At 43.4% G+C, this 14092-nt stretch overlaps 1 protein-coding gene across 3 annotated transcripts in view; it reads right to left on the minus strand.

The window, feature by feature from the left end:
- The window catches only part of ZFYVE26 (zinc finger FYVE-type containing 26), an 83343-nt gene that overhangs the window by 8857 nt on the left and 60394 nt on the right, over nucleotides 1–14092 (minus strand). For 2 of the 3 annotated variants that reach the window (XM_042943585.1, XM_042943584.1), the window contains exons 39-42: nucleotides 13862–13921; nucleotides 12493–12675; nucleotides 11662–11706; nucleotides 7549–8998 (exon numbers count right to left, since the gene is read on the minus strand). In XM_042943585.1, coding sequence (XP_042799519.1) covers nucleotides 8795–8998; nucleotides 11662–11706; nucleotides 12493–12675; nucleotides 13862–13921 — 492 coding nt within the window. In that variant the 3' untranslated portion in view covers nucleotides 7549–8794. Of the gene's footprint in view, nucleotides 1–7548; nucleotides 8999–11661; nucleotides 11707–12492; nucleotides 12676–13861; nucleotides 13922–14092 lie in introns of those variants that run through there. The other variant, XM_042943586.1, reaches the window with a different exon arrangement.

Consider the following 14092-nt stretch of genomic DNA (forward strand, 5'->3'; position numbering starts at 1 on the left):
TCATGGTGATCACAATTCCTTTGGAAGTAATTAGTTATGGAAAAGGCATGTGACTCAATCATGGCCCATGGGATATGGAAGGATACTCATTGGTAACTTCTGGTAGAGGCTTCCACATTGACCAAAAAGTGAGACACAGGAATAAATTTTTTGTCTTCTTCTATTGGATGTTGTCATGGCTGAATATGTTATCTGAACCCACTGCAATTATCTTGAGTCACGAGTGGAGCTGAGGTGGTCCAAAGACTAAGCTCACATGCTGAGGGAAAGGTGGAAAGGACCTGGGGTGCTGATGATAAATTAGTGAGTCACGGAATTAACCAAGTCTGGAACTATCCTCCCTTGTGACTTATTGTTATAGGACACAACAAATGGTCTTTATTGTTGAAGTCTATGTCATGATACAACATTATTGTGTTGGGCCATATAAAAATGCTAATGTTCTGCCAGTTTTTCCTTTTTTTTTTTTTTTTTTTAGAAGGCTTTGTGCCCAGTGTGGAGCCCAGTGTGGGGCTTGAGCTCACAACCCTGAGATCGAGACCTGAGCTGAGATCAAGGGTTGGATGCTTAAATGGTTGAGCTCATCAAGGTGCCCCAAATTCTGTCATTTTTTACATACATTCCCCCCATCATTACTTCTGACCTAAGGCAGATGTCTTCCTGACCTACTTTCGTTACCTCCAATTTCCTTACTGGTAAAGTGACATTTTGACTCTGCTTTCAGTATATTTTTCTCCACTCCACAGATCTGTCATTTTTCACTAACTTCAGTCTCAACAAGGTTAATCTAACATCCTAGTACAGAGTCTCAGTAGTTGTGGCTATAATACTTTCACAGGTGTTTATCCAAGTTTTAGTTTGTGTATAATCTATTTTTTCTACATATGGATATATGATATCTCTTAACCAAAAACAATCAGCTGAGAAGATCATAGAACATGATGTACAACTTGTTCTGATAGGAGGAGTAGATTAACTGCTGTAACAAACAATGCTAATCTTTACTGGATTAATACAATAAAAACTTATTTCTTATTCATTTCACAGTCCAATGGGGTGAAAGTGAGGGGTGGCTCTGCTCCACATGGCTTTCATCTCAATAAAATCACTAATTATGTTGTTGTACTCATCCAATATTTTATGTTCTGGTGGAAGTTATTATTAGTTACCTAAAGAATTTAAAAAATATAAAATGTAATTGTATTTAAAATCATTGCAATTTAAATATGCTTTCATAAAAATGTAAATTAAAGAAATGCAAAAATAAAAATTACTTTAAATGTCTTACGTAATTTTCTTCTAGAATATTTAAATTATATACCAAAATTAAAGGGCAAAATACAGTACAGCTATGAATATCAACATTTTAAATAAAGTTTATTTAAGTAAAGCTAAATCTTTAAGCTTTTGAAAATTTAATTCTATGCTTCGGATTCTTTGTCTCCCTCTCTGTCCCTTCCCATTCTCACTCTGTCTCTTTCTCAAAAATAAATCAACGTTAAAAAAAAATTTTTTTTTAAAGAAAATTTAATTCTATGAATTTTTATAAAAATAAAACTATTCAAGATTCTGGGGCACCTTGTTCAGTGGAGTAAGCGTCCAACTTTGGCTCAGATTATGATCTCACAATTCATAAGTTGGAGCCCTGCATTGGGCTCTCTGCTCTCAGCACAGGGCCCACTTTAGATCCTCTGTCCCCCTCTCACTCCACCTCTTTCCTGCTCATTCCCTCTCTCTCTCTCTCAAAACAAACTAAAACAAAAGAAAACAAAACACTATTCAGTGTCCATTTTGTTGCCAGTGTAAACAATGGATATTATACTTCATTCTTGTTTCCTCTACACCCACACATCTATCAATTTAAAGGTAAAATGAATTGTTTACTATTTAGCTTCCAGATACAAGTGTTGCAAACATACACACATTGGAATATGAAGAGATAAGAAAAAATACACTCAGCACTACTGAAAATGATACCCATTTTTTAAATGTTTATTCATTTTGGAAAGAGAGACAGAGGAAGAGAGACAGAAAGAGAGAGAGTGGGGGAGGGGCAGACAGAGATGGAGACACAGAGCTCAAAGCAAGCTCCATGCTGTCAGTGCAGACCCAGACCCGGGCTTGAACTCACAAACTGTGAGATCATGACCTAAGCCAAAGCCGAAGTTGGATGCTTAACCAACTGAGCCACCCAGGCGCCCCAATACCCATTTTAATGCAAGCATCTCTGATACTCATGCTGAGAAACAACGTGCCCAATTGGCCTTTATTGTCCCCAGTTGCTTCCTCTGTTCAAATCCTTCCCGAACTCTGAAGCAGCCACTTGTTTCCCTGGGGGCTTTTATAGTGTTCAGCATGAGAGCTTATCTTGACGGTGTCAAGTTAAGTCTGAACTAAGCACCAGAGCCCAAGTAACAGAGATGTCCATACATTCGGAAATAAATTTACTGCTTTTTAAAAATTTTATTATTATTTTTTTAATGTTTATTTATTTTTGAGAGACAGAGAGAGACAGAGCACAAGTGGAGAAGGAGCAGAGAGAGAGGGAGACACAGAATCCGAAGCAGGTTCCAGGCTCTGAGCTGTCAGCCCAGAGCCTGATGAGGGGCTTCAACTCATGAATCGCGAGATTATGACCTGAGCCGAAGTTGGTGCTTACGCTTAACTGACTGAGCCACCCAGGCGCCCCATAAATTTACTGCTTTTATGTGCGTTTTTGTGAAATGTAGGGCTTTTTAAAGTGCGTGACTGAGAAGAAGCCCTTCTTGCCGGGGTCTAAGGGCACTACTGTTCACATAGCTCTGAGATGGGCACTGGCAGTCCAGCTCTGGGAATTCTCAAAAAAGAGGCCCCTTTCATATGCCAGGGCCCCTGTCTACCATAGAGGTTTAATTTCAATCTGGCATGAAAGAAAGATCGAGTGTTTACTGAACATATGAGACGTTTGCCTCATAAAGTGTTTGAGAGAGTGTGATCAGACAGGATGTATCTAACTCAGATAGCGTCATGATACTGTAGGAGGGTGATAATCGTGGGTGCCTATGGGTTGCCCATAGCACCAGTGTTTCAAAGTGTGCTGTATGTCCACGCAGACTCAGTTTCTTGACTTCCTCAGCTCTGATCTTCTCCACTCCTCTTTAGTCTCCCTTTCCCATGACAAGGACCACACCTGGACACCTTGTCAACACATGAACTTGCCGCTCCTCTGATAGGTTACCTTCCAACATCCCAACCACAACTTCCTTCTCCAGCTCCCCTTGCCAATTCCCCTGTCCCATTATCACACCGATCTGGCAAAAGTCAAGCCTGGAAGAATCCAACTCTCCAATTTCTATATGCTACTGGAGGACATCACTCAACCTGGCAGGACCACCAGATCATCAATTGCTGGTCATCAGTGCCAGCTGACTTCAGTGCTACCTGATCATTTGTTCCCCCACAGTAAAGGATGGATCCATGGAAGCTTAGACAACTTGTGGGACCACCTTTAAGAAGAGAATACAAAATTACAGACACAAAATTTGGTACAAAAATGGATGTTGATTTAGAATGAGAAAAAAAGGGAAAAAACCCCCAACAAACCCAAACCATGAGCCATGGGAATTTAAGGTCCTCTGAGATCTCTTTAGGCAATTTACTAGCAATACTCGCATAAAAATGCTAACAGAAACCTGTCCCTCTACCCCCTAGCCCACAATACAACTCTCAGTGACTCCTTTACTCACAGAGGCCCACATAAGCTTCAAAAACGTCACAGTATATTGCCTCTGAGCTCACAACACACACATAGTTCATGTCTTCTCTAACTTCTCAAGTTACTCAACCCACCAGCAAACCTGAGCTCTTAACAGGTGATTTTTCCCCTGACTTCATAGAGAACATGGAAGCCATTAGTCATAGACTCCCTCCTTCTGCTACCAAACCAGCAAACTTATCTGTATCCCACTCATATTTTTTTCCTTTCCACCTTCTACAGCAGAAGAGGTGTCCCTCCATCCATTTAAAAATCTTCATATTGTGATTTTTAAAAAATTTTATTTGAGAGCAAAGAGAGCATTCGAGCGAGCAGAGGAGGAGCAGAGAGAGAGAGAGAGGGAGAGAGAGAGACTCTTAAGCAGGTTCCACGCTCAGCATGTTGCCCGATGTGGGGTTTGATCTCATGACCCTGGGATCATGACCTGAGCTAAAATCAGACTCAATCAACTGAGCCACCCAGGCGACCTGTGAATTTTTCTTAACAGTTGTCTCCTAGTTTATCAAAGATAGAGTTTCTGTTTGGAAGTATGTTTGTTTACAGTTTGTTTCTCCTTGGCTCTTTGGAGGTGGTTTTCAAGAGTAAAAAGAGCCATGTGGAAACTGGAAGTCAACACTTACTTCCTTGACTTCTATAGCCTCCATTCTCCTGGTTTTCCTTCTCCCTCTGGGATCTCTTGCCCAGTTGCTCCTCCTTTGTCTGCCTCTTAGATCATAGATTTCCTTAGGCCACCATCAGATCATTCATTTACTTATATATATTTTTAATGTTTATTTACTTGTTTTTGAGGTATTTGAGGTATTTATTTTTGAGGTAAGTATCTAAATGTTTGAATGAGGAGGGTGAATAGTTAATACAGAGAAACCCTGAGGTTGCTAACCCCGGCAGCATGCATAACGGTAATAACAGTAATACCAATATTCATCAAAGGAGGAAGATCAGGTTTGTAGGTGGAATAGAATGTGTTCCATTTTGGACTTGATATTTTTAGTTACAGGTTAGCCACGTGGGTGACTTCAAGAAGCAATCAAAAGGCAGGTGTGATGTGGAAAGGAGTTAAGAGGGACAAATTTGGTTTAGAACTCAGCCAACCAAGATGACTGCTGAAGTTATGGGATGGTATGGGAGAGTATTAAATGTCAAGAGAGAATGGATAGAACTTTGAAGAATTTTAGCCTTTAAGTGGCATGAAGAGGAAGTATAGCCCGAGAAGCAAGTACTTTGTAGAGGAAATGGCACTTAAAATGAGCCTGAAGAAAGGGTTTTGATAATGGCAGACCAGAGATTGGTAGGTGGTGAAAGAAATAACAACATGAAGAAATGGAACAGGAAAGGATTCCACCGGAGAAGCCTTTTGGTAATCACATGTGGAATGAATTTGTTGTAAAAGAACTGGAAGTTTTAATGGGTCAGTCAACATTATTACTGTAGAAGAGAGGATGATGACCAAGAAAAGGCCATAACCTTTGGGTTATGTGACTATTGATATTTGGTTGCTTGGGTATGAAGAGAGTCTAATAGCATTTGACCTGCTTTGTTTAAGCTCCAGCCAAAGATATCTGGTAACTCTGGAGTGTCTCAGGTTTCTAAACATAGTCCGTGGTCCCATATCCTAGATTTAGATTGGGTGTTCTAATTATCTGTGTTGTGACACATCTTTGTGCCATGTCCATAACAGATGATTTTCAGGTCCACTTTCATCAGTTTTTATTTGTTGTGTTTGTTTCTGAAGTTGCTGTTGTTGTTTTTCTTTAAAGAGAAATTCGAGGAGGTAAGTTTCTGGAGAAAGGAGATAACGGCAGCAACGTTAAAGTCCATGGCTCAAGCATTATACTGCAAACACACGCTCTAAGAGGATGGCAAGAAAACAAGCTAAATTTGAGTTCTACTTTCTGCAAAGACCCTATGCTTGGTTTTGAAGATTCATAATTTGGTTGACATTAAAAAGACACACACAATTTGAAAAATGATGAATAGCTTTAAAAAAATTTTCAGAGTACCAAATTTTTCATTTACCAGACTGGCAAAGAGCTACAAAGTTTGGGATCTACTGAGACAAGGGTGTGAGAAAGCAGGCTCTGTCCTATATACTGCTGGTGGGAGAGTTTAACTGGTATGATCTCTTTGGAAGACAGCCGGCAATATCTGCCAAATGCACATATCCTCTGACCTAGGCTATTCTTTTTCTTTTTTATATATTTTAAAATGTTTATTTATTTTTGAGAGAGAGAGAGAGAGAGACAGAGCGTGAGTGGGAGAGGGGCAGAGAGACAAGGAGACACAGAATCTGAAACAGGCTCCAGGCTCTGAGCTGTCAGTACAGAGCCCAATGTGGGGCTCAAACTCAAAAGCCATAAGATCATGACCTAAGCTGAGGTCAGATGCTTAAGTGACTGAGCCACCCAGGCACCCCTGACCCAGGGTATTCTGGACGAGATAATTCACTGCAGCATAATTTGTAGTGGTGAAATATGGCAATGACCTAAAATACCCAACAGACAATGGTTAAATAATTATGGCATATCTTTATATGGCCATGGAATACTTTAGTCATTGCTGTTTGTTTATGCAATAAAATAGCTCTGGAACTATACATTAGAAACTGGTAACAATGATGGCCTCTGGGAAGGCACTGGGCTGAAGGGCCAGGAATGGGAGGGACTTTTCACTTACCATTTACACCTGATGAATGTATAACCTATTTCTACCTACAAACCCAACTGAAGGAAAAGTTTTCTGGTGGTAGAGAGTACACTCACAGTTTTGAACACATTGGAAACTTGAGATAAATTCTAACCAAAGAGTCATTAGTTATGATGGGAATCATTTTGAGAAAGTTCAAGAATTGAAGGCCATCTGAGCTTCCCCACCCACGTTTTCTTTCCACACAGAACACAAAGCAAAAAGGAAGGGAAGGGTAAGAGCGAGACATCACAAAACAGTCATGAAGGCAAGAAACTGGTAGGACAGACACTTTATTGTGGCTTGCTTGTAGTAAAACATTCAACCCTTCAACATGTACTTTTTTTTCCCTGGAGACCACAGCGTGATGCTCAAAGGCCTTTAGCGTCATCTTATGTCAGTCTAGTCAATGGTTACCTATTTTATAGTTCAACTAATTAGAGGAAAAAGTCAGAAAAATCTGGTTTTAACATCCCAAATTAAGGGCTGCAAGATTTGCAACCCATTCATATAAAGTGCTTATGTTCAGTGCAAAGAGGGCAGACTCAGAAGGACAAGCGGATGCCAGGGAATGATGTTTCCTGGAAGACAGATACATTGTATGACTCGAAGAAGGAAAAGCCACTTGACTTGTTAAACCTCCCCCAAAAGAGATCTAATATTTTCTTTGAAGCTTCTCTTCTCTACAGGACCAAAACTTTGAATCTGACAGATGCCCATGATGGTTATTTTTTTACTACCAAAAAACCTGGTTCAGAAAGAAATCCACAGGGTCTAAGCACCAGAGATACTGACTTTGGCTTCCAGTTCCTGTTTGTTTCAGCAGCAGATGTGAGATCAACAGACTGAGCTCTGGCTGGTGGGAGGCTCAGAGCTGCAGCTTTTTCTTAGGGCCCTCACTTGCAAATCCAAGTCATTGAGTACAACAGACCCTTTTAAAATCATGTCTGGGGGTGCCTGGGTGGCTCAGTTGGTTGAGTGTCCGACTTCGGCTCAGGTTATGATCTCACGGTCTGAAAGCTCGAGCCCCGGGTTGGGCTCTGTGCTGACAGCTCAGAGCCTGGAGACTGCTTTGGATTCTCTGTCTTCCTCTCTCTCTGCACCTCCCCCACATGCGCTCTCTCTCTCTCTCTCACTCTCTCTCTCTCTCAAAAATAAAATAAAACATTAAAAAAAAATCATATCTGGTGTGGGAACACAAGCCAGTGCATATTAAAGGAGTACTTCACCTGGTTTTCCATCAACTGGACAGGACCTTTTCATCATCCCCTTGTTCTGACTCTTGTCTGCAGGCCCAAACCCTGATTCCCTCTGTGAAGACAGGGAAGTGTACTGCCTTCTCAATGACCCTAGGCCTCTGTGGATTCACCCTGTGGTCCTGATGAGACTGTAGAGAAGCAGGACAGAAGAGGAAGTGGATTCCTGACCATTTTAAGGAGCACAAACAGGCTGTTAACTCAAACAGGTAGTCTAGCCATTTTAGGGCTAGGATCTTGGCTACCATTTCTCTCCCCAGACTCTCTAAGAGGGAGCCACATTCTCTCTTTCCTGCAGGGATATTCACAAAAGCCAGCTCTGTGTTTGTAAGCAAGCCCCCTGCATTCTTTGTGGAGAGGTTCCCCTTTCTTTCCCCACAGCATGAATGCAATGGTGCCCCTCTGCTGGTGAGTGGGGCTCTGGCCCCCTCACTGTCTGCACCCACAGCTTTCAGACGCCAGCACCTGAGGACGCTTCTGTTCAGACTACCTTCCAGAGACTCATGGTTACTCCTTGTGCTTGTGAGAGGGCACACTCGGAAGTTTTATTCCACAGGTAGCACTTGCCCCTCGCCATCTCTGAATTTTGGGGAGAGAAGGAAGAAAAGAGGCAATCCTTTTGGTGCTGCTCTATAATTCTCTGTAAAACCCTTCTAGTTCTGAGGAGCCATTGAGCATCTCCACACGGAGGGAACTGTGTACAAAGAGGATGACCCGGGTTAAGAACCAAAACGCAGGGAAGGTGTGCAGACTGGCAGAAGTCTAAAGTAAAGTGCCTCTTTTTGGTGGGGGAGAGTTTTGTTTGTTCAGAAATGCTTAGGCGTAAACATGAGTGCACAGAAGCGTGCACACACACTTACTCACGCTGAGGTAGAAAGAACTGGCCATCTCCGGACGAACACGTAGATCCCACAGTTTGACAGAAACATGGCACTTGCGTGGCGTGAAAGGTCCTATCCTTGCCCAAGGTGGCAAGTAGGGTCCGATCCAGCTCTTTCCGACCTGGGGCAGAGCCGGGGAAGTCCCACTGCACAGGAGGGGAGAGGTAGAGATCATCTCCATCTCTCCTATTCTATAGTAGTCAGGCGTCCGCTGCACACGGTCACTTTCTGGAGCCTGAGCTGTGGGTGCTCCGGGTGTGGCTCGTCAGAAGCCACTGGGTGCAGATGTCTTGCACTACTGCATCCCCACTGCTCCTGGCAGCCTGCTGCACCTGCTGGACAAGGGCTGCAGCCCGTGAGTGTTCTTGCTTCACGGCAACCAAGTAGGCAGAACGCAGTTTGCAACATGTCAGGTAGGCCTGAACCTGGCAATTGGGCATAAGAGACAGCCAAGAGGAGACCATCACCAATGCTGAAGCGACACACACAGAGCTGTGTCAGAGAGCTTGGCAGACGAGAGCACTTCTCACCTACCAAATTAAAGATTGGGTTCTTGTCTTTCATTACATCGTAGCAACTCTTCGAATATTCCGGATGTTAACCTATTACACTGTTATTTTATAATTATTACAAGTAACCTAAAAATTTCAAAAAGAAGAAAAGCAGGCAGGCAGGCAGAATCTGGTCTCTGTCTCTTCCTTCTGAGGCCCTCCTCCTCACTATCCTGGGCTCTCCAGCTTCCTGCTAGCTTCAGGGTCAGTACTGGGTCAGCACTGTCATTGACAAATTATGATTTGATAGTTGTTTGGGTGATTATCTGATGTCTGTTTCCTTGACTAGATTGTAAGCCCCATGAGGCCAGGAATAGTGTCCGCTTTTTCTACTTCTTGTACTCCTGGTGCCTAGCACATGGCCTGGCATTGGCAGGTGTTCAATAAACATGCATTAAGTGAATGATTGAATGAATGAATGAATGAGCCATCATATCTCTCCCTTACGATGGGCACAAAGATTCTTCCTTCACTATTTTTTGGTTTCAACCTGCTGAATTTAAAATCTTGTAATAGGAAGTTCAGGGATGAACACACACACAAACACACACACACACACACACACACACACACACACACACACACACAGAGTTAGAAAAGGGCTAATTAAGGGATAATCTCACACTGACTTACTTTTGCTGTTTGGATCAGAAGCGTCTCAATTTCAGGTGTGAGGGGTGGTCTCTCCTGCACTCTGGAGACCCTCCATCTCACAAATCCCCAGCTTAATGGAGACTAGAGCCCACACCTTCCCGGGCCCCGAGCTCACCAGCACATCCCTGGTTTGCCAGTGTGCTATGCCAGCCAATAGCAAGACCCTAACGAGTTGCCTCAGCTTTTACTAACAGCTGACTTTTTGCTGTGACAGTCCCTCTTGGTGGTTGGAGGGGACTCTTCTCTCTTCATATTTCATCTTCCATCTTTTTTGTCTTGGTCACTGAAGTCTTTCTATCTTTCTATCTGAAGCTCAGCTACAGATAATTTGCTAAAGCTAGAAGATGTCCAATATTCTCTAGGCTCACAAGTGATCATGATCAAGTCCTGCTGTTTGGGTATCTACCTGCTACCCCATGATGTTCACTCTCACCCAGGCCTTTGGCTCTACTTAGCACCTATGTATGTTAAACACAGTATCATAAGTTGTCAGGCAACATTCATACCTATAGGAAGAGGGCATTTTTGCCAGACAGTCTGGAATAGGAACTGAATAAGGCTGGTTTTTGGCAAGACCTTAGCCTAAGATCACTTAAGTGCATTAGAATAAGTGTTAAGAAAAAAAAAAAAAACCCTGAAAAAGAACAACTGCCTAGATTTTAATGCATGTCTTTCCCAGGGCAAAGCCTCTGTCCTGCTGAGGGGGAGGCTCACTGAAGGCTTGGAAAAGGTCTGCAGTCTGGGGATCAGGGAACCGGGGTATCTGGCCTGGCTGCTGGATTCTCATTATGATTCTGAAATAGTAATTCTCCACAATTCAGAATCTCAGAATCCTATCCTATATGAGGTCATCTGGATGTTGCATGCATAAATGAAGAAATGCTAAGAACATAGTCTTCCTAATCCCTCAGCTGAAGAAGGTCTGGTAAATTCAGTACAGGGACTAGCAAAACTGCCATGGGAAGCAGTTCTGTGGTTGTATAAGAAGCCATGTGCCTGAGGGGTGCATGGGTGGCTCAGTCGGTTGGACATTCAGCTGAGGTCTCATGACTAGTGAGTTTGAGCCGTGTGTTTTAGCCTGCTTAGGATTCTGTGTCTCTGTCTCTGCCCCTCCCCTACTCATACTTTGTCTCTCTCTCTCTCTTTCTCAAAAATAAACATTTAAAAAAATTAAAGGAAAAAAAAAGCCATGTGCCTGACATTAGTTTTCTTCACAAGGGACTCAGCTGCCAGATTTTCCCACTGCTAGTGGCCAGGGCAGTCTGGCTTGGTTTTCCTATGCCTCTCCTGGCCTGTGAGACTTCCTCTGGATGGCAGACAGATTAGATTAGCCTGTAGTTAGGCACAAATAGGAGTAGTTGGGAGCACTTCTATGCTGGTTGGCACTCCTTGCAAAAGCACTGATTTCCTACTCAACAGGGAAGAGATCACTGACCTCAGGGAAATGGCCTGTTCTAGAGAAGGAGACACTAATGGATATCTGTTGGTCAAGGGTTGGGTGGGGTGTCCTTCTTACTGTACAGGGTACCCTTTTCCCTCCAGGATAAATAAATGTCTGCCCACTTTGAGAACCTCATTCAGTCAACCTGAAGACTGATATGAAGGATTTCCTAGGACTCTCTCAGAAAAGCTCTGCATATAAAATGGAGATTCAACAGTAGCCTAGGACATGTTTGTCTTGGGGATAAAGAAATGGGAAGGAAAGGCTCACAGAGTCAATGTGCGTTCTCTCTCAGTTTTCTCCCTTCTGCACCTCCATCTGGGCCCCAGCTCCATCTCTGGATAACAAAGAAGCTGAGGTACAAGTTTTGTGGGGAGCAAGGGACAAAGGTGAAAAGGTGCTATTCAGGAGCAACACCAGGTTTGGAGAAAATTCTGCTCACCTTGTTGTCATCACTGTGTATTGCCTGGATCAGGACCTCCAGCTCCTGTGCAGAACAGAAATAGCAGTTGTGAGAGGAAGAAGAGTCCCCAGCATGGGAGCTGAGGCCCAATCTAGTCTTAGCCTGGTCATTCTGACTCTTGTTAAACTCTACTACTTTTTCTTCTTCTTTTTTTTTTTTTTTTGAAGATTTCATTTTGTAAGTAATCTCTACACCCAATGTAAGGCTTGAACTTCTTATATCCTCAAGATCAAGAGTCGCGTGCTCCACTGGCTGAGGCAGCCAGGCATCCCTTAAACTCAACTTCTGCTATTAGGGCACCAAAGGAAAGCTAGGGATAACACTAAGCTGGGGAATTTGAGGAGAAAGAACAGCTCCCAAAAGGCCTGTTCTTGGCCTTCATGAATGGATGTGGCTTCGTTAACTCCACAAAGAAGCCAGAGGGGGGCAATTTCATAGGCAACATGCTTCAAAGGCCATCTACAGACTCACCCTGACCTCCTCTACAATCACAGGGAGAAGCTCAAATTGGTCGTCCACAGACATTTCCAGGTGTTGCAAATATTAGACAATAGATATTGAGGGACACCTTCCAGGTATAGAGATTATCAAGAATTTTCTTTTCAGGGAAAGGCTGATTAGGGTGAGGCCACTATTCCAGGGAAGGGCTGATTAGGGTGAGGCCATGATTACAGAGGAGTCAGAAACATGAAGGGATCTTACAGAGTTTCAGTACATTATGAGTACATTACGGGGAACAGAAAAATAAAGAAAGGGATATGAAGACACTGAAACAGATAGAGGGGCAAAGAGGTATAGAAGCGAGCACACCTGGGGTGGAATTCTCTTGAATGCTTCCAAGCAGTTGAGGAGGATGGTGTCCCCATCACTTTTGGCTGCCATGCCTGACTCACTGACACACTTGAGCAGCTGTTGGATTTCACTGTATTTCTCCCTCTCCACCAGCTGCCGGGCAGCTCTGCAGTAGGTCGCTGCAGCATCCAGCTGGAAGTCCTAGAACAGAACACGGAATGATGGCCTTAGGGTAGCAGAGGACATGAGCAAGGGGAAGGAAGGCAATATTTAAAAAGCTCCCACTATGCTTGGTGTAGAAAGCCATACTGATTGTAGTCATGACAAAAAAAAAAAAATCACGTAACAAACAAACAAACAAAAACAAGCAAAAAGTTCCTCTTTGGAATTAGGCAGACATTTAGAAACAACTATAAAAATCATAACCTTGATATCTAAAATAGTATATTTAACATTTTCTGAAAACATTCTAATCCAATTTCCCAGTTCGTTCTTTCTCTAATGAGCCACCTTTCTCTTAGGAAAGGGATGTTGGGGGTTAGTATTTGCTGCCGTGGACACTTGGTGCTCTATCGAGAGATGCCTCAGTGTTTGGAAACAGACCAGTTCACCAAAGGACTGATTTGCTGGAAACTACCAGATAAACCCTTTAAGTCAGGTCGTGGTCTAGGACAATCCTCATCAGAGTCTGGGAGGAGCTGCAGCCCTGCCTGCCCGCCAGGGGTAGCTGCATGTGCAGAGACTTTTCCAACACTGATATGTGGAAAAGAAAGGAACCGGTCCGATCATTCATAAGCCACTGATCCTTGAGACACACAGTGTGCTCTTCCCACCCCAGAGAATGACGGTCCTTAGGGTGTCTGCATGGAACCGTGTGGTGGGGGTAGTCTGTAGAAACTCTGCCCCTGTGGTTTCAGTGCCTGCCCCAGACTCTCTTGAGCGCCGCAGCTGCACCTGTGTCTTCTCACCACAAACAACAGGAAAGGTACTCCTTGAGCCAGCACCTGGGCAGATGGAGTGTGGAGGGGCAGTCCTTGCTGTCTGCGGCTCTTCCTGTTGCACAGGACCATCTCCCCCCACCTGCCACATCCTTCAGCCATGCTCCCTTTAGAGCACAAGCTGGGGCTGCGCAGGGGAACAGCTGTGAGGAGCTGTTCTAGACCTGATAGCTTTTGATGAATCTGTCCTTGGTTACTTGGCTTTTGGCAATGTGTCCTAGAATCATGAATGTGACTCTGCTCTGTGGTAACCACCTCGACTACATTCATGATGTATATGTAAATCTGCTTTATCTTGGGATAAAAGTTTTCTGAAGAACAATCTCTCATGGAACTGTGGTCAGGTGCTGACTGCTCTCAGAATAAGTCTTGAGTGATTCAAGACATACCTGCAGAACACGGAATGCAATTCCAAAACCATCTTCCACATTTTTCCCTCCTAGCATGACCTGAAAAGGAGAGGGAAATGTGTATAAAGAAGCAATAATTACTGGAGTAGCCCCTCTATCAAGAATAAGGGGCCTCATTTATTCAACAAATATTTGTTGAGACTCTACCAAGCACCAGGCACTAGGGATACAAGAGTAATCAAAATGGATTTGATCTCCAGCCTTCTGTGG

This window comes from Panthera leo, chromosome B3, assembly GCF_018350215.1.
Source record: "Panthera leo isolate Ple1 chromosome B3, P.leo_Ple1_pat1.1, whole genome shotgun sequence".
Lineage (NCBI taxonomy): Eukaryota > Metazoa > Chordata > Mammalia > Carnivora > Felidae > Panthera > Panthera leo.